Source organism: Salmo salar, chromosome 15 (genome assembly GCF_965601325.2).
Source record: "Salmo salar chromosome 15, fSalSal1, whole genome shotgun sequence".
Taxonomy (NCBI): Eukaryota; Metazoa; Chordata; class Actinopteri; order Salmoniformes; family Salmonidae; genus Salmo; species Salmo salar.
Genome location: NC_138305.1, coordinates 24991099 through 25018581, shown reverse-complemented (window position 1 = coordinate 25018581; position 27483 = coordinate 24991099). Strand labels below are relative to the sequence as shown.

The 27483-nt window shown below is 44.2% G+C and overlaps 1 protein-coding gene across 1 annotated transcript; it reads left to right on the top strand.

Moving 5' to 3' along the window:
* The first annotated feature begins 139 nt into the window (after positions 1 to 139).
* LOC145860865 (uncharacterized) lies at positions 140 to 18288 on the top strand. The gene is made up of 5 exons (XM_082961623.1): positions 140 to 472; positions 10586 to 10753; positions 16235 to 16274; positions 16396 to 16453; positions 17942 to 18288. The coding sequence occupies exons 1-5, from the start codon at positions 309 to 311 to the stop codon at positions 18100 to 18102; spliced, it is 591 nt and encodes a 196-aa protein (XP_082817749.1). The 5' UTR covers positions 140 to 308; the 3' UTR covers positions 18103 to 18288.
* Positions 18289 to 27483: the final 9195 nt, after the last annotated feature.

The following is a 27483-nucleotide window of genomic DNA, read 5'->3' as shown; positions in this document are numbered from 1 at the left end:
ATATATATATATATATATATATATATATATATATATGTGTATATTTTTTAACTCTCTCATTCCTTCTTATGTGTAGAACCTGTGCAGTCCCTTTCTCTCTAACCCAGGGCTTGGTTTGACAGAGGTTTGTTTAAAGCTTATAATAGGGCACTTACTTTCGCAATGCATACAAGGCCCCCCCCGCCCTCCTTTTCGGCAAATCTGACCACGACTCCATTTTGCTCCTCCCTTCATATATAGGCAGAAACTCAAATAGGAAGTACCCGTGCAAAGGACTATTCAACGCTGGTCTGACCAATCGGGAATGGATGCTTCATGATTGTTTTGATGTGCAGTTACTCGGTACTCGGCAAACTACCTGCCCTCCAGGACACCTACAGCACCCGATGTCACAGAAAGGCCAAAAAGATCATCAAGGACAACAACCACCCGAGCCACTGCCTGTTCACCCTGCTATCATCCAGAAGGCGAGGTCAGTACAGGTGCATCAAAACTGGGACCGAGAGACTGAAAAACAGCTTCTATCCCAAGGCCATCAGACTGTTAAACAGCCATCAGTAACATAGAGAGGCTGCTGCCAACATACAGACTTGAAATCATTGGAACACTAGTCACTTTAATAATACCACTTTATATAATGTTTACATATTTTACATTACCCATCTCATATGTATATACTGTATTCTATACTATCTATTGTATCTTAGCCTATGCCAATTTGTCATTGCTCATCCATATATTTATAAGTACATATTCTTATTCCATCCCTTCTGCCGAAGACCGCTCCTCTCCTTGTTCGGGCGGCGTTCGGCGATCGACGTCACCGGCTTTCTAGCCATCGCCGCTCCATTTCTCATATGTCCGTTTGTTTTGTCTTGTTCCATTACACACCTGGTTTTCATTCCATAATTACACTGCATGTATTTAGTCCTCTGTTCCCCTCCATGTCTTTGTGTGTAATTGTTTCGTGTTACGTGGTTATCGTTACGCGCCCGACTGGGTTTTCATGTTTCCGTGTTTTTTGCACACGGTTTGTTAATTTTGTATTACAGTGTCTTGTATTGAACATTTATCGCGCCTTACACTTTTGCCTTGTGGGCTGGAGGTTTTCAAGAAGCTGCGTTCTTCTGTTATTTTCTCTACTGCTGTAATAAAGTGTGCGCTTGTTCAATACTCCCTGCTCTCCTGCACCTGACTTCTCCACCAGCAGCGCACAGCCTTGACACCTTTACTTAGATTTGTGTGTATTAGGTAGTTGTTGTGGAATTGTTAGATTACATGTTAGATATCCTGTTAGGGCTAGGGGGCAGTATTTACACGGCCGGATAAAAAACGTACCCGATTTAATCTGGTTATTACTACTGCCCAGAAACTAGAATATGCATATGATTATTGACTTTGGATAGAAAACACCCTAAAGTTTCTAAAACTGTTTGAATGGTGTCTGTGAGTAAAACAGAACTCATTTGGCAGGCCAAAACCTGAGAAGATTCTGTACAGGAAGTACCCTCTCTGACCATTTCTTGCCCTCCTTGATCATCTCTAACAAATACAGGGGATCTCTGGCATGACGTGACACTTCCTACGGCTCCCATGGGCTCTCAGAAGGCGGGAAAAAGCTGAACGATGTAATTCCATCCCCAGGCTGAAACACATTAGCGCGTTTGGCAAGTGCTCTATCAGAGGGCCATTAGACTGAGGCTCGTGCATGAGGGGATAGCATGCTTTTACTTTCACTCTCTTTGTAATAAAAAATGATTTCCCGGTCGGAATATTATCGCTTTTTTACGAGAAAAATGGCATAAAAATTGATTTTAAACAGCGGTTGACATGCTTCGAAGTACGGTAATGGAATATTTAGAATGTTTTTGTCAAGAAATGCGCCATGCTCGTCACCCTTATTTACCCTTTCGGATAGTGTCTTGAACGCACAAACAAAACGCCGCTATTTGGATATAACAATGGATTATTTGGGACCAAACCAACATTTGTTATTGAAGTAGAAGTCCTGGGAGTGCATTCTGACGAAGAACAGCAAAGGTAATAACATTTTTCTTATAGTAAATCTGACTTTCGTGAGTGCTAAACTTGCTGGGTGTCTAAATAGCTAGCCCTGTGATGCCGGGCTATCTACTTAGAATATTGCAAAATGTGCTTTCACCGAAAAGCTATTTTAAAATCGGACATATCGAGTGCATAGAGGAGTTCTGTATCTATAATTCTTAAAATAATTGTTATGTTTTTTGTGAACGTTTATCGTGAGTAATTTAGTAAATTCACCGGCAGTGTTCGGTCGGAATGCTAGTCACATGCTAGTCACATGCTAATGTAAAAAGCTGGTTTTTGATATAAATATGAACTTGATTGAACAAAACATGCATGTATTGTATAACATAATGTCCTAGGGTTGTCATCTGATGAAGATCATCAAAGGTTAGTGCTGCATTTAGCTGTAGTTTGGGTTTATGTGACATTATATGCTAGCTTGAAAAATGGGTGTCTGATTATTTCTGGCTGGGTACTCTGCTGACATAATCTAATGTTTTGCTTTCGTTGTAAAGCCTTTTTGAAATCGGACAGTGTGGTTAGATTAACGAGAGTCTTGTCTTTAAAATGGTGTAAAATAGTCATATGTTTGAGAAATTGAAGCAATAGCATTTCTAAGGTATTTGAATAACGCGCCACAGGATTCCACTGGCTGTTACGTAGGTGGGACGATTTTGTCCACTGGCCCTAGAGAAGATATTGCTGCACTTTCGGGAACTGGGAACACAAGCGTTTTGCTACACCCACAATAACATCTGCTAACCATGTGTATGTGACCAATAAAATGGGATTTGATTACTAGGTCGACAAACATTCCATGCCATCAGTGAAGAATGCTCTTGCCTCATCTCTCTTGTGTTTCTAGTTTGGATTTATGGAATGCTGTCGACTCATTTCTGTTTTAGTCTTTTACTTTGTAGAAATAACCTGGTCCCAGATATAGTATGTTTGTGCTGTTAGACAGATCTGAGACCAGGCTATTGTAGAACGCATGACGAGGAGTGGCAAGGAGGGGAAATGATAACTCAAACAGACTGGCCACCCAGGCAAAATTGTAGAAGCCTTTCACCCATAAATACCCCAGCTTGTGAAATTCAATATAAGGGAAATGTCACGACTAGTATCCTTCACAATCATACTCGAGGTGAAAAAGATGAGGCACTGTCTAGAGTTTTAGAAGTGTCCCTCTCCAGGTGTGGCACTGTATCAGTCACCGTCTTGGTTTGTAATTCTCTGGGTGTATATGTTTTGTCTTTTGGTCTACACGGATGCTTATTAGTATCACGGCTGATGCCATAGACGGGGTGGCTGTTGTCAAGCCTTAGTGTGTAGGTGGTGTCAGTCAAGGCAGGGACACTGGGCTACAGGGCCAGGAAGCAAGCTAAAGGTCAGAGTTTACAGGTACTGTATGACTGCATGCTAGCTAGCCTAACTGCTCTCCAGTGTAAGGTGATACTAGCAAACAGACAGGCGGGTGAAAACCAGTTCACAGTAGGCCAGCTATGTGAGAAATGTGTGTCTGTCAGCCTACTTCAGTTGCTGATTTGGCCTAGTTGCAACTTTTTTTTTAAATTTTGTTTATTTTTGTTTAACATTTTATTTAAATAGGCAAGTCAGTTAAGATCAAATTCTTATTTACAATGACGGCCTACAAAAAGGCTAAAGGCCTCCTGCGGGGACGGGGGCTGGGAATAAAGATGTAAAAAATAAAATAATAATTTAGGACAAAACACACATCATGACAAGAGAGACAACACATCACTACATAAAGAGAGACCTAAGACAACAACATAGCATGGCAGCAACACAACATGACAGCAGCACAACATGGTAGCAGCACAAAACATGGTACAAACATTATTGGGCACAAACAACAGCACAAAGGGCAAGAAGGTAGAGACAACAATACATCACTCAAAGCAGCCACAACTGTCAGTAAGAGTGTCCATGATTGAGTCTTTGAATTGCTACTGTTGTTATGATACAGATTAAAATGACCAGTTAGTGAATTGCTACTGTTGGAATGATACAGATTAAAATGACCAGTTTGTTTCCTATTACTGACATATTTGTTGTGCTCTTCTTCCACAGCATAGTCAGGTTTCACAAATTAACTTTTCTTTCACAGCAGAGTCAGGTTTCACAAATTAACTTTTCTTTCACAGCATAGTCAGGTTTCCCAAATCAACTCTTCTTCCACAGCATAGTCAGGTTTCACAAATCAACCCTCCACCCTGCTCCTCCTCTTTACCTATTTACACCCATCCCCCCACTTCCTCTATCCCCTCTCTCCCTCCATCCCATCTCTCCCTCCATCCCCCCTCTCCCTCCATCCTCTCTACCCCATCCTCTCTCTCCCTCCATCCCCTCTCTCCCTCATCCCCCCTCTCCCTCCATCCTCTCTACCTCATCCCCTCTCTAACTCCATCCTCTCTCCCTCCATCCCCCCTCTCCCTCCATCCCCCCTCTCCCTCCATCCCCTCTCTCCCTCCATCCCCTCTCTCCTTCCATCCCCTCTCTCTCTCCATCCTCTCTACCTCATCCCCTCTCTAACTCCATCCTCTCTCCCTCCATCCCCTCTCTCCCTCCATCCCCTCTCTCCCTCCATCCCCTCTCTACCTTCATCCCCTCTCTCCCTCCATCCCATCTCTCCCTCCATCCCCCCTCTCCACCTCCATCCCCTCTTTACCTCCATCCCCCCTCTCCCTCCATCCTCCATCCTTTCTCCCTCCATCCCCTCTCTCCCCCCCTCTCCCTCCATTCCCCCTCTCCCTCCATCCTCCATCCTCTCTCCCTCCATCCCCTCTCTCCCTCCATCCCCTCTCTCCCTCCATCCCCTCTCTACCTCCATCCCCCCTCTCCCTCCCTCCTCCATCCTCTCTCTCCCTCCATCCCCTCTCTCACTCCATCCCCTCTCTACCTCCATCCCCTCTCTACCTCCATCCCATCTCTCCCTCCATCCCCTCTCTACCTCCATCCTCTCTCCCTCCATCCCCTCTCTACCTCCATCCCCCCTCTCCCTCCCTCCTCCATCCTCTCTCCCTCCATCCCCTCTCTCCCTCCATCCTATCTCTCCCTCCATCCTCTCTACCTCCATCCCCCTCTACCTCCATCCCCCTCTACCTCCATCCTCCATCCCCTCTCTCCCTCCATCCCCACTCTCCCTCCATCCCCACTCTCTACCTCCATCCCCTCCCTCCCCTCTCTCCCACCATCCCCTCTCTCCCACCATCCCCTCTCTCCCTCCATCCCCTCTCTCCCTCCATCCCCTCTCTACCTCCATCCCCTCTCCCTCCATCCCCACTCTCCCTCCATCCCCACTCTCTACCTCCATCCCCTCCCCCCTCCATACCCTCTCTCCCACCATCCCCTCTCTACCTCCATCCCCCCTCTCCCTCCATCCCCTCTCTCCCTCCATCCCCTCTCTACCTCCATCCCCTCTCTCCCTCCATCCCATCTCTCCCTCCATCCCCCCTCTCCCTCCATCCCCCCTCTCCATCCCCCCTCTCCCTCCATCCTCCATCCTTTCTCCCTCCATCCCCTCTCTCCCTCCATCCCCTCTCTCCCTCCATTCCCCCTCTCCCTCCATCCCCTCTCACCTCCTCCCCTCTCCCTCCATCCCCTCTCTCCCACCATCCCCTCTCTACCTCCATCCCCTCTCTCCCTCCATCCCCTCTCTCCCTCCATCCCCTCTCTACCTCCACCCCCTCTCTCCCTCCATCCCATCTCTCCCTCCATCCCCCCTCTCCCTCCATCCCCCCTCTCCACATCCATCCCCCCTCTCCCTCCATCCTCCATCCTTTCTCCCTCCATCCCCTCTCTCCCTCCATCCTCTCTCTCCCTCCATTCCCCCTCTCCCTCCATCCTCCATCCTTTCTCCCTCCATCCCCTCTCTCCCTCCATCCCCTCTCTCCCTCCATTCCCCCTCTCCCTCCATCCTCCATCCTCTCTCCCTCCATCCCCTCTCTACCTCCATCCCCTCTCTCCCTCCATCCCATCTCTCCCTCCATCCCCTCTCTACCTCCATCCTCTCTACCTCCATTCCCCCTCTCCCTCCCTCCTCCATCCTCTCTCCCTCCATCCCCTCCATCCCCTCTCTCCCTCCATCCCCTCTCTACCTCCATCCCCTCTCTACCTCCATCCCCTCTCTACCTCCATCCCATCTCTCCCTCCATCCCCTCTCTACCTCCATCCTCTCTCCCTCCATCCCCTCCCTACCTCCATCCCCCCTCTCCCTCCCTCCTCCATCCTCTCTCCCTCCATCCCCTCTCTCCCTCCATCCCCTCTCTCCCTCCATCCCCTCTACCTCCATCCCCCTCTACCTCCATCCTCCATCCCCCTCTACCTCCATCCTCCATCCTCTCTCCCTCCATCCCCTCTCTCCCTCCATCCCCTCTCCCTCCATCCCCCCTCTCCCTCCATCCCCACTCTCTACCTCCATTCCCTCCCTCCCTCCATCCCCTCTCTCCCACCATCCCCTCTCTCCCACCATCCCCTCTCTCCCTCCATCCCCTCTCTCCCTCCATCCCCTCTCTCCCTCCATCCCCTCTACCTCCATCCCCTCTACCTCCATCCCCTCTCTACCTCCATCCCCTTTCTACCTCCATCCCCTCTCTACCTCCATCCTCCATCCTCTCTCCCTCTATCCCCTCTCTCCCTTCATCCCCTCTCTACCTCCATCCCCTCTCTCCCTCCATCCCCTCTCTCCCTCCATCCCATCTCTCCCTCCATCCCCTCTACCTCTATCCCCTCTCTCCCTCCATCCCCTCTCTCCCTCCATCCCCTCTCTCCCTCCATCCCCTCTCTCCCTTCATCCCCTCTCTCCCTTCATCCGGCTGCCTCACCTCTCCGACATGCTCCCCTCTTCTCCCCCTCTTCCCTCCCCTGCCCGAGCCCCACTGCCCCTGTTTTCTGTGGTTCACCTGGTTTGCTATTTCTACTGCTCTGAGCCTGCCTGGAAGGAGAGCCCCAAAGGTACTATGGGAACACACTTCATCACGTTTCTCCACACTCGACTCCATCGTACATTAATGACCCTGTCTGAGTCCTAAAAGGCACCCTATTCCCTATATATCGCACTGCTTTTGACAAGGATGAATATGATGCCATTTCAGACGCCGTAGGTACTTTGTGTTTGGTTTTTACATACGTGTGTATAGATTATCTTTCAACAGCAGCAACAGTTAGTCAGCCACCTCGGTAGCTTGCTAGCCAAAATAGCTGAACCAATAAAGCTCTTTAGGCGCTTTCGTGTATATTAGCCAATGTGTTTTAAACACACTTCTGTCATCTAGTTACTTATCCGATTTAATTTCATATTTACGGTGTTGTTGTTATTAGTTAGCTAGCGGGATGGTTAAGTTAGCATTAGTCTAGCTAACATCCCCGACCATGCGGACACTAAGCTATTCTCCTGCTAAACAAGAGGAGGTCTGCTTGACGGAGGAAGAGGAGGATATCACAGTAAAACAAGAAGTAGAGGGTGAGGCTGTGAAAGACGCATTCAGAGTGAAAGAGGATGTTACTGTAAAAGAAGAGGAGGATGTTACTGTAAAAGAAGAGGAGGATGTTACTGTAAAAGAAGAAGAGGATGTTACTGTAAAAGAAGAGGAGGATGTTACTGTAAAATAAGAAGAGGATGTTACTGTAAAAGAAGAAGTGGATGTTACTGTAAAAGAAGAAGTGGATGTTACTGTAAAAGAAGAGGAGGATGTTACTGTAAAAGAAGAAGAGGATGTTACTGTAAAAGAAGAGGAGGATGCAGTTTATGGAGTGAAAGAGGAGGAGGATGTTACTGTAAAAGAAGAAGAGGACGTTACTGTAAAAGAAGAGGAGGACGTTACTGTAAAAGAATAGGAGGACGTTACTGTGAAAGAAGAGGAGGACGTTACTGTAAAAGAAGAGGAGGCCGTTACTGTAAAAGAAGAGGAGGACGTTACTGTAAAAGAAGAGGAGGCCGTTACTGTAAAAGAAGAGGAGGACGTTACTGTAAAAGAAGAGGAGGACGTTACTGTAAAAGAAGAGGAGGACGTTACTGTAAAAGAAGAAGAGGATGTTACTGTAAAAGAAGAAGAGGATGTTACTGTAAAAGAAGAGGAGGATGTTACTGTAAAAGAAGAAGAGGATGTTACTGTAAAAGAAGAGGAGGATGTTACTGTAAAAGAAGAGGAGGACGTTACTGTAAAAGAAGAAGAGGATGTTACTGTAAAAGAAGAGGAGGATGTTACTGTAAAAGAAGAGGAGGACGTTACTGTAAAAGAAGAGGAGGACGTTACTGTAAAAGAAGAGGAGGACGTTACTGTGATAGAAGAGGAGGACGTTACTGTGAAAGAAGAGGAGGATGTTACTGTAAAAGAAGAGGAGGACGTTACTGTAAAAGAAGAGGAGGACGTTACTGTAAAAGAAGAGGAGGACGTTACTGTAAAAGAAGAGGAGGCCGTTACTGTAAAAGAATAGGAGGACGTTACTGTGAAAGAAGAGGAGGACGTTACTGTAAAAGAAGAGGAGGCCGTTACTGTAAAAGAAGAGGAGGCCGTTACTGTAAAAGAAGAGGAGGACGTTACTGTAAAAGAAGAAGAGGATGTTACTGTGAAAGAAGAGGAGGATGTTACTGTAAAAGAAGAGGAGGACGTTACTGTAAAAGAAGAGGAGGACGTTACTGTAAAAGAAGAGGAGGATGCAGTTTATGGAGTGAAAGAGGAGGAGGGGGAGATGACTGTTACATGGAAAAAGGAGGAAGAAGAAGAGGAGGAAACTAGATATCTGGGCCCGGTTTCCCAAACGCATCTTAAGGCATCCGAAGGTTCTAACGATGAACTTAGCCGTGTGATGGTTTTGAGAAACCGGGCCCTGATTAACACTAGTAAGTACTGTCTTAAATGCTTCTACACCTGCATTGCTTGCTGTTTGGGGTTTAAGGCTGGGTTTCTGTACAGCACCTTGTGACATCAGCTGATGTAAGAAGGGCTTTATAAATACATTTGATTGATTGATTATATAATGTATTATAAACTGTGTGGTTCAAGCCCTGATTGCTGATTGGTTGAAAGCCGTGGTATATCAGACCGTATGACAAAACATGTATTTTTACTGCTCCAGTTACGTTGGTAACCAGTTTATAATGGTAATAAGGCAGGTTTATGGTATATGGCCAATATACCATAGCTAAGGACTGTATCCAGGCACTCCGCATTGCATCGTGTCTAAGAACAGACATTAGCCGTGTTATATTGACCATATACAACACCCCCTCGGGCCTTATTGCTTAATGATATTACATTTTGATGACATACTGTATTAAGATTGATTATAGTCTCTCAAAACGTTTACTGAGTGGTCCACAATGTTGCCTTTAAATATATAATATGTATTGCCAATTGTTGTAATATAATATTGTGATCCGGGATGAAGTTTCCCATAGGTACAGATCTAGAATCAGCTTCCCTCAGTCCTGTTAGGTACAGATCTAGAATCAGCTTCCCCCAGTCCTGTTAGGTACAGATCTAGAATCAGCTTCCCCCAGTCCTGTTAGGTACAGATCTATGATCAGCTTCCCCCAGTCCTGTTAGGTACAGATCTATGATCAGCTTCCCCCAGTCCTGTTAGGTACAGATCTAGGATCAGCTTCCCCCAGTCCTGTTAGGTACAGATCTAGGATCAGCTTCCCCCAGTCCTGTTAGGTACAGATCTAGGATCAGCTTCCCCCAGTCCTGTTAGGTACAGATCTAGGATCAGCTTCCCCCAGTCCTGTTAGGTACAGATCTAGGATCAGCTTCCCCCAGTCCTGTTAGGTACAGATCTAGGATCAGCTTCCCCCAGTCCTGTTAGGTACAGATCTAGGATCAGCTTCCCCCAGTCCTGTTAGGTACAGATCTAGGATCAGCTTCCCCCAGTCCTGTTAGGTACAGATCTAGGATCAGCTTCCCCCAGTCCTGTTAGGTACAGATCTAGGATCAGCTTCCCCCAGTCCTGTTAGGTACAGATCTAGGATCAGCTTCCCCCAGTCCTGTTAGGTACAGATCTAGAATCAGCTTCCCCCAGTCCTGTTAGGTACAGATCTAGAATCAGCTTCCCCCAGTCCTGTTAGGTACAGATCTAGAATCAGCTTCACCCAGTCCTGTTAGGTACAGATCTAGAATCAGCTTCCCTTCTCCATTAACCATTAACCATTAACCATAAGTGGGGAGATTGCTAAATGGGGACAACCCTATACTTAATATTGTGGAGTGACAGAAACTATTCCTAATATTGTGGAGTGACAAAACTATTCCTAATATTGTGGAGTGACAGAAACTATTCCTAATATTGTGGAGTGACAGAAACTATTCCTAATATTGTGGAGTGACAAAACTATTCCTAATATTGTGGAGTGACAGAAACTATTCCTAATATTGTGGAGTGACAAAACTATTCCTAATATTGTGGAGTGACAAACTATTCCTAATATTGTGGAGTGACAAACTATTGTAACTCTTCCTCTAACTCTATTGTTCTGGTTCCTCCCTGGCGCTGCCCTACTTGGCTGACTGTCCTGCACCAGCTGCTGCTTTGCCAAGTCACGCTACCGCCGGCCGTACCTGCTACTGAGGAAGATCTGTCAGTTGATCCCCACCGTTCCGGCCTGCCTACTGGAGATCAGCCCTGTAGCCCACCGCCTGGCCACCGTACCCTGGGACAGAACCCTGTACTACCCCTCTACGCCCTGCAGGTGGGTGGGTAGATTAATGAATTATCATGGCTAAGGCTACTCTATGGGCCAGTTTCCTGGACACAGATTTAAGCCTAGCATGGTAAATGGAGAATCTTCATTGAAATAGCTTTGTAGACCTGGGCTAGGCTTAATCTGTGTCCAGGAAACCGGCCCATATAGTTGCCTCAGCCATAGCAATACAAACATAAAAAAATTATTGAGGATTAAAAACCACAATTAACACTAATGTACTTGTCCTCTTGCTCAGTTGTGCACCAAGGCCTCCCACTCCTCTTTCTATTCTGGTTATAGACAGTTTGCGCTGTTCTGTGAAGGGAGTAGTACACAGCGTTGTACGAGATCTTCAGTTTCTTGGCAATTTCTTGAATGGAATAGCCATCATTTCTCAGAACAAGAATAGACTGATGAGTTTCAGAAGAAAGAACTTTGTTTCTGACCATTTTGAGCCTGTAATCGAACCCCAAAATGCTGATGCTCCAGATACTCAACTGGTCTAAAGAAGGCCAGTTTTATTGCTTCCTTAATCAGAACAACAGTTTTCAGTTGTGCTAACATACCTTTTCTTTCAAAAACAAGGACATTTATAAGCAACAGCAAACTTTTAAACGGTAGTGTAGGTAGGAGCAAGTCCATGTAATACTTTGTAGGTAAGCAGTAAAACCTTGAAATCAGCCCTTGCCTTAACAGGAAGCCAGTGTAGAGAGGCTTTCACTGGAATAATATGATCCAATTTTGGGGTTTTATTCAAGATTCCAACAGCTGTATTTAGCACTAACTGAAGTTTATTTAGTGCTTTATCCAGGTAGCTGGAGAGTAGAGCATTGAGGTAGTCTAATCTAGAAGTGGATGGATTTGTCACGCCTGCTCCCGCTCTCCCTCTCTGGCACTCGAGGTTGCCAGACTGCCTTCATTACACACACCTGTCACCAATGCTGCTGGCATTTTACTGTTTCGGTGTGTATGCTGCTGGCATTTTACTGTTTCGGTGTGTATGCTGCTGGCATTCTACTGTTTCGGTGTGTATGCTGCTGGCATTCTACTGTTTCGGTGTGTATGCTGCTGGCATTCTACTGTTTCGGTGTGTATGCTGCTGGCATTCTACTGTTTCGGTGTGTATGCTGCTGGCATTCTACTGTTTCGGTGTGTATGCTGCTGGCATTCTACTGTTTCGGTGTGTATGCTGCTGGCATTCTACTGTTTCGGTGTGTATGCTGCTGGCATTCTACTGTTTCGGTGTGTATGCTGCTGGCATTCTACTGTTTCGGTGTGTATGCTGCTGGCATTCTACTGTTTCGGTGTGTATGCTGCTGGCATTCTACTGTTTCGGTGTGTATGCTGCTGGCATTCTACTGTTTCGGTGTGTATGCTGCTGGCATTCTACTGTTTCGGTGTGTATGCTGCTGGCATTCTACTGTTTCGGTGTGTATGCTGCTGGCATTCTACTTTTTCGGTGTGTATGCTGCTGGCATTTTACTGTTTCGGTGTGTATGCTGCTGGCATTCTACTGTTTCGGTGTGTATGCTGCTGGCATTCTACTGTTTCGGTGTGTATGCTGCTGGCATTCTACTGTTTCGGTGTGTATGCTGCTGGCATTTTACTGTTTCGGTGTGTATGCTGCTGGCATTCTACTGTTTCGGTGTGTATGCTGCTGGCATTCTACTGTTTCGGTGTGTATGCTGCTGGCATTCTACTGTTTCGGTGTGTATGCTGCTGGCATTCTACTGTTTCGGTGTGTGTGTTAATGATTTTATCTACTCATGTACTATAGCATTAATGCTCATAATCACCTGTGATGTGTAAGATACTACATAATCTATAATCAGAACCTGTGGTGTATAAAATAACATATAATCTATCATCAGAACCTTTAATTGTGTCTAAATTATTGGAATATCCTCTACCTTTCATTCATTCCTCTGTACCCTCTTTATCCCACAGCACAGAGAGAGAGAGAGAGAGAGAGAGAGAGAGAGAGAGAGAGAGAGAGAGAGAGAGAGAGAGAGAGAGAGAGAGAGAGAGAGAGAGAGAGAGAGAGAGAGAGAGAGAGAGAGAGAGAGAGAGAGAGAGAGAGAGAGAGAGAGAGAGAGAGAGAGAGAGAGAGAGAGAGAGAGAGAGAGAGAGAGAGAGAGAGAGAGAGAGAGAGAGAGGAGAGAGAGAGAGAGAGAGAAGGGGGTAAAGGTCATAATGGCTCCAGTAGATGTGGTAGACTGGCCTCGTCCTCTTCATCCCCTGAGGTCTGCTTCATCTCTCTCATCCTCTTCCTCATCCTCACCATCACACTCCTCACTGTATGTATAAACTGCCGCAGGTGAGTGTCCTGTTCATCCCATATCATGTGGGTCTCTCCCATGCTGTGTCTGGTTAGAAAAGGACTGTAGAATACAGATGTCTGATTCCAAATCAAGCCTTAACCCCTAGGCACTTCTTACAGATTTGGTGAAAAGGGCAGTAAATTCCACCTAACCTATCAGAGGAATATGTATTGTTAACAACAGGCTGCTCATAAAGAAAGTATTCAGTCCCCTGTGACATTTTCCACCATTTTTTTTAACGTTACAGCCTTATTGTAAAATGGATTAAATAAATACAAATCCTCAGCAATCTACACACAATACCCCATAATGAAAAAGCGAAAATGTATAAAAAATTAAAAACAGAAATACCTAATTTATATAAGTATTTAGAGCCTTTGCTATGAGACTCGAAATTGAGCTCAAATCAAATCAAATCAAATCAAATTTATTTATATAGCCCTTCGTACATCAGCTGATATCTCAAAGTGCTGTACAGAAACCCAGCCTAAAACCCCAAACAGCAAGCAATGCATGTGAAAGAAGCACGGTGGCTAGGAAAAACTCCCTAGGAAAAACTCCCTAGAAAGGCCAAAAACCTAGGAAGAAACCTAGAGAGGAACCAGGCTATGAGGGGTGGCCAGTCCTCTTCTGGCTGTGCAGGGTGGATATTATAACAGAACATGGTCAAGATGTTAAAATGTTCATAAATGACCAGCATGGTCAAATAATAATAATCATAGTAGTTGTCGAGGGTGCAACAAGCACGTCCGGTGAACAGGTCAGGGTTCTATAGCCGCAGGCAGAACAGTTGAAACTGGAGCAGCAGCACGGCCAGGTGGACTGGGGACAGCAAGGAGTCATCATACCAGGTAGTCCTGAGGCATGGTCCTAGGGCTCAGGTCCTCCGAGAGAAAGACAGAAAGAGAGAAAGAGAGAATTAGAGAGAGCATATTTAAATTCACACAGGACACCGGATAAGACAAGAGAAATACTCCAGATGTAACAGACTGACCCTAGCCCCCCGACACATAAACTACTGCAGCATAAATACTGGAGGCTGAGACAGGAGGGATCAGAAGACACTGTGGCCCCATCCGATGATACCCCCAGACAGGGCCAAACAGGGCCAAACAGCTCAGGTGAATCCTGTTTCCATTGATCATCCTTGAGATGTTTCTACAACTTGATTGGAGTCCACCTGTGGTAAATTCAATTAATTGGACATGATTTGGAAAGGCACACACACCAGTCTATATAAGGTCCCACAGTTGACAGTGCATGTCAGAGCAAAAACCAAGCCATGAGGTCGAAGGAATTGTCCGTACAGCTACGAGACAGGATTGTGTGAAGGTCCCCAAGAACACAGTGGAAGATGTTTGGAACCAACAAGACTCTTCCTAGAGCTGGCCACCCGGCCAAACTGAAGAATCGGGGAGAAGGGCCTTGGTCAGGGAGGCGACCAAGAACCTGATGGTCACTCTGACAGAGTTCCTCTGTGGAGATGGGAGAACCTTCCAGAAGGACAACCATCTCTGCAGCACTCCACCAATCAGGCTTTTATGGTGGAGTGGCCAGACGGAAGCCACTCCTCAGTAAAAGACACATGACAGCCCACTTGGAGTTTGCCAAAAGGCACCTAAAGGACTCTCAGACCATGAGGAACAAGATTCTCTGGTCTGATGAAACCAAGATTGAACTCTTTGGCCTGAATGCCAAGCGTCACGTCTGGAGGAAACCTGGCACCATCCCTACGGTGAAGCATGGTGGTGGCAGCGTCATACAGTGGGGATGTTTTTCAGCGGCAGGGACTGGGAGACTAGTCAGGATCAAGTCAAAGATGAACGGAGCAAAGTACAGAAAGATCCTTGATGAAAACCTGCTCCAGAGCGCTCAGGACCTCAGACTGGGGCGAAGGTTCACCTTCCAACAGGACAACGACCCTAAGCACACAGCCAAGACAACGCAGGAGTGGCTTCGGGACAAGTCCTATATGTAATTGAGTGGCCCAGCCAGAGCCTGGACTTGAACCCGATCGAACATCTCTGGAGAGACCAGGAAAATAGCTGTGCAGCAACACTCCCCATCCAACCTGACCGAGCTTGAGAGGATGTGCAGAGAAGAATGGGACAAACTTCCCAAATACAGGTGTGCCAAGCTTGTAGAGTCATACCCAAGAAGACTCTAGGCTGTAATCGCTGCCAAAGGTGCTTCAACAAAGTACTGAGTAAAGGGTCTGAATACTTATGTAAATGTGATATTTGCATAAGTTAAAAACCTGTTTTTGCTTCATCATTATGAGATATTGTGTGTAAATTGATGGGGGGGGGGGGGGGAGCAATTGAATCCATTTTAGAATAAGGCTGTAATGTAACAAAATGTGGAAAAAGTCAAGGGGTCTGAATACTTTCCGACGGCACTGTATATTGATCTATGAAGTGTTCAGGGGTTGAGGATATAGACTGGTTTGGAACTGGGCACAGGAGTTTAATAACTTGGCCTCACCCATTGACTTCTCTGTATTCCATTTCCTTCCTACCGATGGGTAAGTACAAGGGAATGATGGTAGGGTGTGTTGATATGAATGTTGACAGGCATCAGGAAACAGAAAACTCAAATAGCACCCTATTCCCTATGTAGTGCACTACTTTTGACCAGGGCCCCATAGGGGAATAGGGTACCATTTAGGATGCAAACTATACATTGATGTGTTAGGCTCCTTGCCAAGTGCATTATGGGTTAGGTCACGTCGTTGAACACTCCAGAGGAATGGAATGCTACCCCTGTTCAACTGGAATGTGTCTTGATAATGATAGACAGCTCAGCATAACAGTTTTTTTTTTAAAGAGGTTTCAAGATTATTTTGACGAAAGAGGCACCACTTGAAGTGTCTGAGAAAAAGTGAATTAATGATCACGTTGTTGTGAAATGCCCATACATGTTTGTTCTTTATTTTGACTCCTGTTTCATTGGTCATTGTCACCTTATTCATATAATATCTAGCAGTAATAGACCTGTATTAGTCTTCTCTTCACTTAATTACTTTTTCTATTGTTTGTTCCATTGTTCGAGAAGTGAATCTGCAAGTCAGCATTTGGTTGACCTGTGTACTCCACGTGTATCCTGTGTACCTGATCAGTAAACAGACTGGACCATTTAAATGCCTTTTATGTGTTCTCATTTCCAGACAATCAGATATTCAGATGGATCCTATAGACGGAGCACAGGTAGGGTAGACAAACACACACACACACTCTCTCACACACACACACACACACACACACACACACACACACACACACACACACACACACACACACACCGTAATCCGGTCTTCCTGTCCTACAGATCGAGGCTCAGGAGGAAACTAAAGCTGCAAAGAAGTCCAATAGCAACAACAATAAAGGTACTGGATACAGGTCTATGGCTAATAAGGATACAGGTATATGGCTAATAAGGATACAGGTCTATGGCTAATAAGGATACAGGTCTATGGCTAATAAGGATACAGGTATATGGCTAATAAGGATACAGGTCTATGGCTAATAAGGATACAGGTCTATGGCTAATAAGGATACAGGTATATGGCTAATAAGGATACAGGTCTATGGCTAATAAGGATACAGGTCTATGGCTAATAAGGATACAGGTATATGGCTAATAAGGATACAGGTCTATGGCTAATAAGGATACAGGTCTATGGCTAATAAGGATACAGGTCTATGGCTAATAAGGATACAGGTCTATGACTTTTAAGGATACAGGTCTATGGCTAATAAGGATACAGGTCTATGACTTTTAAGGATACGGGTCTATGGCTATTAAGGATACAGGTCTATGGCTAATAAGAATACAGGTCTATGGCTAATAAGGATACAGGTCTATGGCTAATAAGGATACAGGTCTATGGCTAATAAGGATACAGGTCTATGGCTTTATTGTTATGATCCTTGTCCTGAAGGCAGAACTGAGGGATTTCCCCCTTAGCTAGGCCAGCTGCAAAGTCAACATTGACTATATTGTAAAAATGTATACAAATTAGGATTTAAGATTAGGGTTAAGGTTAGGATAAGGGAAGGGTGAGGTTAAAAACCAGATGTACCAGCTAGTGACCACTCTGCATAGCTGCCTCCAGAACAACATTCATGATGAAAAACGCTAACCTTCGATAATGACACCAGATAGTTTCTATTTCACTCTATTCTATTCTATTCTACTCTACTCTATTCTACTCTATTCTATTATATTCTACTCTATTCTATTCTACTATATTCTACTCTACTCTTTTCTATTCTACTCTACTCTATTCTACTCTATTCTACTCTACTCTATTCTATTCTACTCTACTCTATTCTATTATATTCTACTGTACTATATTCTATTCTACTATATTCTACTCTTCTATTCTACTATATTCTACTCTACTCTATTCTACTATAATCTACTCTATTCTACTCTACCCTATTCTACTCTATTCTATTCTACTCTATTCTTCTCTATTCTATTATATTCTACTCTATTCTACTATATTCTACTCTATTCTGTTCTACTCTATTCTATTCTATTCTACTATACTCTATTCTACTCTATTCTATTCTACTATATTTTAGTCTATTCTACTCTATTCTAATCTACTCTATTCTGCTCTACTCATTCTAATCTACTCTATTCTACTCTATTCTACTCAATTCTACTCTACTCATTCTATTGTATTCTATTCTACTCTGTTCTACTCTACTCAATTCTACTCTACTCTATTCTACTCATTCTATTGAATTCTATTTTACTCTCTCTTCTCCATTCTACTCTATTCTATAATTTTGTCTACTTTGTTTCTATTCTGTTGTATTTAGAGTGATTATCTCTCAAGCTGTTGTATTTATGTCTGTTCTAGGCTCCCATTTAGCCACAGCTCACACCTTACCTTCATGGAGGGACCATAAGAACATGCCTGAGAGCACACTTCCCTCGACCCTCGCCCGCAGCCGGACACTCCCCTTGGCCCCCGCCCACAGCCAGAAGTCCACAATAGACCTGAATTCGCTTACTGTCTAAAGCACCCCTGGTCTCAACACAGACCCCCAGATACTCACACTACAAGCAGACACAGGTGTGGTGGTTGGTGTCTAACTGGTTGATTGATTGATTAATTGATTGACAGATTGAATTGATTTGATCATTAAAAGTAGAAGGCTGCTCCAGGCAGAGACATGACATACATTAAAGTGCAGTCAAACACGTGATCTTCCTATTTTTTTTCTAAATATTTCCACACTATGAGGTCGAAATGACACTCTAAAATTATGATATTGTCCTTTTTGTATAAGAGCTGTTTGAAAAAAAAATGGCTGGAATTTGGGATGGAGTTTTGGACCCGCCGCATACCATCACAAGGCAATCTGATTATAATGGACCAATGAACGTTCATCGTTTATTTGCATCTGATTATAATGGACCAATGAACGTTCATCGTTTATTTGCATCTGATTATAATGGACCAATGAACGTTCATCGTTTATTTGCATCTGATTATAATGGACCAATGAACGTTCATCGTTTATTTGCATCTGATTATAATTGACCAATGAACGTTCATCATTTATTTGCATCTGATTATAATGGACCAATGAACGTTCATCGTTTATTTCCATATATCCTCCTAGTTCTGGTGCTGGTCCCAACCAAAAGCAAGAGAGATTGTACAGTATGGTGTCTTCTGTCACTTTGTCAGCTTTGGCTTCCATGTATTTTTCATCATCAAGTGTCAGAGAAATTCTGTATATCCACAGCACACTACGCAGTGCACACTACACACAGCACACTACGCAGTGCACACTATGCAGTGCCCACTACTCACAGCACACTACGCAGTGCACACAACACGCAGCACACTACATGCAGCACACTACGCAGTGCACACTACACACAGCACACTACGCAGTGCACACTACTCACAGCACACTACGCAGTGCACACTACACACAGCACACTACGGAGTGCACACTACTCACAGCACACTACTCACAGCACACTATGCAGTGCACACTACTCACAGCACACTACGCAGTGCACACTACACACAGCACACTACACGCAGCACACTACACGCAGCACACTACACGCAGCACACTACATGCAGCACACTACATGCAGCACACTACACGCAGCACACTACGCAGAGCACACTACACACAGCACACTACGCAGAGCACACTACGCAGTGCACACTACACACAGCACACTATGCAGTGCACACTACACACAGCACACTACACACAGCACACTACACGTAGCACACTACATGCAGCACACTATGCAGTGCACACTACACACAGCACACTACACACAGCACACTATGCAGTGCACACTACACAGTGCACACTATGCAGTGCACACTACACACAGCACACTACACACAGCACACTACGCAGTGCACACTACACACAGCACACTACATGCAGCACACTACACACAGCACACTACACACAGCACACTTCGCAACGCACACTTCGCAACGCACACTTCGCATCGCACACTACACACAGCACACTTCGCACTGCGCATTTCGCAACGCACTTCGCAACACACTTCGCAATGCACACTTCGCATCGCACACTTCGCATCGCACACTTCGCATCGCACACTACGCACAGCACACTACGCATCAGACTGCAAATCAGGTGATTCCCAAACCACACCCTACCAACTCACTCTGAGTGCCCTCTGTTGTCAAGTGTTGCTGACAAAATTTTTAACTTGGGAGGTATTTCATCTGTTACATGTGCAGGGGCGCACTGGCCATCTGGCATTTCGGGAAAATGCCAGATGGGCTGGTCTAACTTGGGTATTTTGCATAAAATTATAATTATCTGTCCTCATACAGTAGTAGGGAAGCCCAGCCTGGGACAAAAAGCCATATTACAACCTGTGTGTTATGATAATTGTGTTGTTTGCTCTATAACCTGTTAGTTCATATACCTTGACATCATGATATATAGGCCTGAAGGCCGAGACAATAAGAAGACTCAGTGGCAGAATAAATTCAACCACACCTTAAGTTTCATCACAAAACTGGAGAGAAACCTCTGTCCAGTGAAGTCCACCAAGCATATTGCATGTAACAAACAGTTACATGACCTACAGCATGATCAAGCAAGTTAATGTTTCTGACATTTTCAGACCATGAACCTGTTATGGCTAGGGGGCAGTATTTTCACGGCCGGATAAAAAACGTACCCGATTTAATCTGATTATTACTCCTGCCCAGAAACTAGAATATGCATATAATTATTAGCTTTGGATAGAAAACACTCCAAAGTTTCTAAAACTGTTTGAATGGTGTCTGTGAGTATAACAGAACTCATTTGGCAGGCCAAAACCTGAGAAGATTCCATGCAGGAAGTGCCCTGTCTGACAATTTCTTGCCCTTCTTGATTATCTTTATCCAATACAGGGGATCTCTGCTGTTACGTGACACTTCCTACGGCTCCCATGGGCTCTCAGAAGGCGGCAAAAAGCTGAATCGTGGCTTTGCAGGCTCTGGCTGAAAAAAAGTAGCGTGTTTGGATAGTGGCTGGTCACAGTACTGTGAGACTCAGGCTCGTGCACGAGGGGATCCCATGCTTTTATTTTCTCTCTCTTTGTACGTATACACGCTTTCCCGGTCGGAATATTATCGCTTTTTTACTAGAAAAATGGCATAAAAATTGATTTTAAACAGCGGTTGACATGCTTCGAAGTACGGTAATGGAATATTTAGAAATCTTTTGTCACGAAATGCGCCATGCTCGTGACCCTTATTTACACTTCGGATAGTGTCTTGAACGCACGAACAAAACGCCGCTATTTGGATATAACAATGGATTATTTTGAACCAAACCAACATTTGTTATTGAAGTAGCAGTTCTGGGAGTGCATTCTGACGAAGAACAGCAAAGGTAATCAAACTTTTCTAATAGTAAATCAGAGTTTGGTCAGGGCTAAACTTGGTGGGTGTCTAAATAGCTAGCCGTGATGGCTGGGCTATCTACTGAGAATATTGCAAAATGTGCTTTCACCGAAAAGCTATTTTAAAATCGGACACCTCGATTGCACAAAGGAGTTCTGTATCTATAATTCTTAAAATAATTGTTATGTCTTTTGTGAACGTTTATCGTGAGTAATTTAGTAAATTCACCGGAGGTTTGCGGGGGGTATGCTAGTTCTGAACGTCACATGCTAATGTAAAAAGCTGTTTTTTGATATAAATATGAACTTGATTGAACAAAACATGCATGTATTGTATAACATAATGTCCTAGGTGTGTCATCTGATGAAGATCATCAAAGGTTCGTGCTGCATTTAGCTGTGGTTTTGTTTTTTGTGACATTATACGCTAGCTTGAAAAATGGGTGTCTGATTATTTCTGGCTGGGTACTCTGCTGACATAATCTAATGTTTTGCTTTCGCTGTAAATCCTTTTTGAAATCGGACAGTGTGGTTAGATAAAGGAGAGTCTTGTCTTTAAAATGCTGTAAAATAGTCATATGTTTGAAAAATTGAAGTTTTTGTATTTTTGAGGAATTTGTAATTCGCGCCACGCCTATCATTGGATATTGGAGCAGGTGTTCCGCTAGCGGAACGTCTAGATGTAAGAGGCTAAACAACTATTGATAGAATACCGGAGAGTTACCGCAAGTCAACTCAGAATTCCAAGTCGGGATCTCAGGCCTCTTTCTAGAGCTCTGACCTGAAGATCACTGACGTCATGATTCTACCTTGTTTTTTTCCCCCGCGTTCCCAGTTGTCTTGAAAGCACCATAAATCCAGAGAATGACAGATTTTGATGACAAAATTTGCCCAAAAAAGGACCACCGCACCTTCCTGTAACAAGGTGAGTCCAAAAATGTATTGTATGCTGCTGAATAAATGATGTAATATGCCAGTGAGATATGTAAACTGTAGCTAAGAAAGTAATACTAAGTGTATGTTGTGTAGTAAGCTGTTAGTAGCCCATGTGCCTCACCCTAATAATTTGGTCCCTTTTCCCCTCATAACTTAGCCTACTGTTCTGATTTGGTGGTGCACATGTAGCCTATAGCCTGTTTTAGAGAAATGTAATCATCAAATATTGTAAGAGCTTTCATTGTCTGCTTATATGCCCCCTTTATTTATCCTACGGTTCTGACTTGGTGTACATGGAGAACACTGTAATAATGGCCCATGCTCTGAATTCTGACGCTGTACATTTAGAAAGTGCTGAACAAATAGTTATATTCACTAAGTCTGTCTTAGCTCGCTCATTAATGTCTTAATCGAAATTACGGATTGCCTCTTATCCGCTTGTCATCCCCTTATGCCATAGTTTGTACATCTCTATTGTCAGTAGAAACCACATTTTTTTAAGCAAGTCAGCCATATCAGCTATGTTTTTTTAAAAGGCAGTAAATGAGGCTGAATGAACTGTTTCGCTGCCAGACAAGGCTCCGCTTAAAGCCAGGTGTAGCAGTGGTAAGGTGCTGGGACTGCTGTTGGAACAGCTTTATGTAGGCCCTAACAGTTGGTAGACTGACATGCAAAATCGCTGCCCCTGATCGAGACTAAGAAATAAATCATTTTTTGAATCTACTGCTCTGCTAACTAGCTATCTAATATCATCAATCAAATCAAACTTTATAAAAAGTTTGGGGTCACTTAGAAATGTCCTTGTTTTTGAAAGAAAAGCTAATTTTTTTGCTCATTAAAATAACATCAAATTGATCAGAAATACAGTGTAGACATTGTTAATGTTGTAAATGACCATTGTAGCTGGAAACGGCTTATTTTTTTATCGAAAATCTACATGGGCGTACAGAGACCCGTAATCAGCAGCCATCACGCCTGTGTTCCAATGACATGTGTTAATGAAGCTGCCAGTTGAGGACTTGTGAGGGGTCTTTTTCTCAAACTAGTCACTCTAATGTACTTGTCCTCTTGCTCAGTTGTGCACCGGGGCCTCCCACTCCTCTTTCTATTCTGGTTAGAGACAGTTTGTGCTGTTCTGTGAAGGGAGTAGTACACAGGAAGGCCAGTGTTGTACAAGATCTTCAGTTTCTTGCCAATTTCTCGCATGGAAAAGCCTTCATTTCTCAGAGCATGTATAGACTGACGAGTTTCAGAAGAAAGTTCTTTGTTTCTTGCCATTTTGAGCCTGTGATCGAACTCACAAATGCTGATGCACCAGATACTCAACTAGTCTAAAGAAGGCTCTAAGAAGTTTTATTGCTTCTTTAATCGGGACAACAGTTTTCGGCTGTGCTAACAGAATTGCAAAAGGGTTTTCTAATGATCAATTAGCCATTTAAAATGATAAACTTGGATTTCTTAAAACTTCTTCGGGATCGGTGTCCCTTCCACAGGACGGTTGAGCTAACATAGGCTAATACGATTAGCATGAGGTTGTAAGTAACAAGGAAATTTCCCAGGACATAGACATATCTGATATTGGCAGAAATGTTAAATTCTTGTTAATTTAACTGCACTGTCAAATTTACAGTAGCTACTACAGTGAAAGAATACCATGCTATTGTTTGAGGAGAGTGCCCACTTTTGGACATGAAAAGATCCTCACATCACAAACAAACTGAAATGGTCCACCCACACAGACAGTGTGGTGAAGAAGGCGCAACAGCGCCTCTTCAATCTCAGCAGGCTGAAGAAATTTGGCTTGTCACCTAAAACCCTCACAAACCTTTACAGATGCCCAATTGAGAGCATCCTGTCGGGCTGTATCACCACATGGTACGGCAACTGCTCCACCCACAACCGTAATGCTCTCCAGAGGGTAGTGAGGTCTGCACAACGCATCACCGGGGGCAAACTACCTGGCCTCCAGGACACCTACAGCACCCGATGTCACAGGAAGACCAAAAAGATCATCAAGGACAACAACCACCCAAGCCACTGCCTGTTCACCCCGCTATCATCCAGAAGGCGAAGTCAGTACAGGTGCATCAAAGCTGAGACCGAGAGACTGAAAAATAGCTTCTATCTCAAGGCCATCAGACTATTAAACAGCCATCACTAACATAGCCTACATACAGACTTGAAATCATTGGTCACTAACAAATGGATCACTAGTAATTTTATTAATGCCACTTTAATAATGATGTTTACATATCTTGCATTACTCATCCCATATGTATATACTGTATTTTATAACATCCATTACATCTTGCCTATCCCGCTCGGTCATCGCTCATCCATATATTTATATGTACATATTCTTATTCCATCCCTTTACTTAGATTTGTGTGTATAAGGTAGTTGTTGGGGAATTGTTAGATTACTTGTTAGATTTTGCTGCACTGTCGGAACTAGAAGCGCAAGCATTTCGCTACACTCACAATAACATCTGCTAACCATGTGTATGTGACCAATAAAATGTGATTTGGTTTGTTTTGATTTTGATTTGACCTTACATGAAGTAGTTCAACAACAAAAAAAATGAATGGTGGAAAAAATTAATAGAACAATTTCTGCTAGGTTTTATGGGTATTGTGACTGTGATACTCGATAACCCTTATGATACTCGATCACATGATTATGAAGCTCAGGCTCTAGGTGTTGCTGGTTTACCGTTGCAAAAGGTTATATTATTTCAGTTATACACTACCTATCAGATATTAAATTATTTGTCGCCTTTCAAACAGGGGGGGGGGGGGGTGTACTGGTGGGGGTTAACAAGCCCGGCAGAGATACAATCTTCGGCAAAATCATTCGCAAGGAGGTTCCTGCAAAAATATTATTTGAATGTGAGTAATAGGACAGAACAATCAGCATATCCCTCTCCAATGTTCACCAGAGGAATGTGCCTTTTGTTTCACAGACTTTTTCCCACTGAAACACTAATACGTTATCAAATCAAATCAAATCAAATTGTACCTTACAGTGAAATACTTGCTTACAAGCCCCTAAACAACAATGCAGTTTAAAAAAAATACAGATAAGAATAATAAATAAAAGTAACAAGTAATTAAAGAGCAGCAGTAAAATAACAATAGCGAGACAATATACAGGGGGTACCGGTACAGAGTCAATGTCCGGGGGAACCGGTTAGTTGAGGTAATATGTACATGTAGGTAGAGTTATTAAAGTGACTATGCATAGATGATAACAACAGAGAGTAGCAGAGGTGTAAAAGAGGGGGCAGAGGGGGGGGGGCAATACAAATAGTCTGGGTAGCCATTTGATTAGATGTTCAGGAGTCTTATGGCTTGGGGTTAGAAGCTGTTTAGAAGCCTCTTGGACCTAGACTTGGACCTAGACTTACCGCTTACGGTGTGGTAGGAGAGAGAACAGTCTATGACTAGGGTGGCTGGAGTCTTTGACAATTTTTAGGGCCTTCCTCTGACAGAGGCTGGTATAGAGGTCCTGGATGGCAGGCTGCTTGGCCCCAGTGATATACTGGTCCGTTTGCACTACCCTCTGTAGTGCCTTGCGATTGGAGGCCCGAGCAGTTGCCATATCAGGCAGTAATGCAACCAGTCAGGATACTCTCGATGGTGCAGCTGTAGAACCTTTTGAGGATCTGAGGACCCATGTCAAATCCTTTCTGTCTCCTGAGGGGATATAGGTTTTGTCGTGGCCTCTTCACGACTGTCTTGGTGTGCTTGGACCATGTTAGTTTGTTGGTGATGTGGACACCAAGGAACTTGAAGCTCTCAACCTGCACCACTGCAGCCCCATCGGTGAGAATGGTGAAACAGATCAGGGTGTGTGTAACGCCCTGGCCATAGAGAGGGGTTTTTTGTTCTTTATTTTGGTTAGGCCAGGGTGTTACATTGGATGGGCGTTCTATGTTCTTTTTCTCGTTTTTTTGTATTTCTTTGTTTTGGGCCGTGTGTGGCTCCCAATCAGGCACAGCTGAAGTTCGTTGTTGTTGATTGGGAGTTACACATAAGGAGCATGTTTTTCCTTTGGGTTTTGTGGGGGATCGTTTTCTGTCTCGTTCGTTTTTGACCAGACAGGACTGTTAGCTATCGTTGCTGTTTGATGTTTTGTTTATAGTGGTTCATTTTATTAAATATTTATAATGAATCCACAACCTCCGCTGCATCTTGGTTTTCTTGCGACGACAGCCGTTACAGTGTGACACTAGGTAGATAGTGTGGTCTACAGCTTATCACGAGATACTCTACCTCAGGTGAGCAAAACCTCAAGACTTCCTTAGATATCGTGCACTAGCTGTTATTTACAAAAATACATAGTCCGTCGCCCCTTGTCTTACCAGACGCTGCTGTTCTATCCTGTTCTATCCTGCGGTACAGTCACGACTCCGTGAAGCATAAGATATTACAGTTTTGAATGTCCTGTTGGTAGTTTAATCTTCCGGGTAGGTCATCGATTTTATTCTCCAAAGATTGCACATTTGCTAGCAGAATGGAAGGAAGTGGGGGTTTATTCGATCGCCTATGAATTCTCAGAAGGCAGGCCACCCTCTGGCCCCTTTTTCTCCGCCTCCTCTTCACGCAAATCACGGTGATCTGGGCCTGTTCCCGGGAGAGCAGTATATCATTCCCGTCAGACTCATCAGACTCGTTAAAGGAATCACTTGTACAGCTGATTAGCTGTAATAGGTAAAGTATCTTCGAAAGTGAATTGAAGTGGGACCATTCTACTACTCTTCTGTGACGACCCTCCCACTCTGTCTGCCGTGTTCTCTCTCTTTGCTCTTGTTTCCTTATTAGGATGCAGGTGGGCGGAGTTGGGAGGGTCGTCAGCTACATGGGAAACACCTGGGTCCGGGTGTGTCCCAGGATAAATAGACCTCTTTCACATTCATGGAGGAGACTCTCTCCAGGCAGACACTTTGTTGATGTTGGTTGTAGTATTTTGGTGGCATTTTGGTTATTTGCTTTGGCACCTTTCAACACTCTGCATTATTACATTCAGGTATGCAAAACACTCACTTACACTACTGATTACTGATTACACACACCATTGTTAATTGTTCATTTTGTTTAGTTACTTTATTTAATAAATATATATTTTGATACTCCTTGTCTCCACGTTGTCTCCCTTTTGTTGCGAACTCAGAGCCGTTTCGTAACATCATCGTAATACGCTACTCTCATCACCCCACTGGGAACCATCGACACAGCTGGCTAGCATATCTTCAAAGAAGCATCTTCCAGAGCGAATGGAAGTTGAATAAACTCCATATTTCTGTTCAGGACTACACCACAAGTCACCGGATACCGGACGACCAGCAGAGGAGAACAACAGAGGAACCCCTTTCGGACAATCAGAGCCTTACAAGCGTGCTGCGAAAAGGCCCAACCACCTTTCCAAGAAGGCCCTGTCCACCGAGAGAAAACCAAGGATTTTCACATAAATACATTGATGATTTCTTACTCCAAGCAAGCGGCGGTTTGTGTGGAAATTATAAGTGAGAGTAGTTTCTCAATCTATCAACAT

Bases quoted from the DNA above. Each gene is read 5' to 3' on its own strand.
- LOC145860865 (XM_082961623.1), top strand. From the start codon at position 309: ATGCTTCATGATTGTTTTGATGTGCAGTTACTCGGTACTCGGCAAACT. The intron at 473-10,585 runs GTCAGTACAGGT...GTCCTGCACCAG, and splicing joins GCTATCATCCAGAAGGCGAG to CTGCTGCTTTGCCAAGTCAC. The intron at 16,275-16,395 runs GTAGGGTAGACA...CCTGTCCTACAG, and splicing joins ATCCTATAGACGGAGCACAG to ATCGAGGCTCAGGAGGAAAC.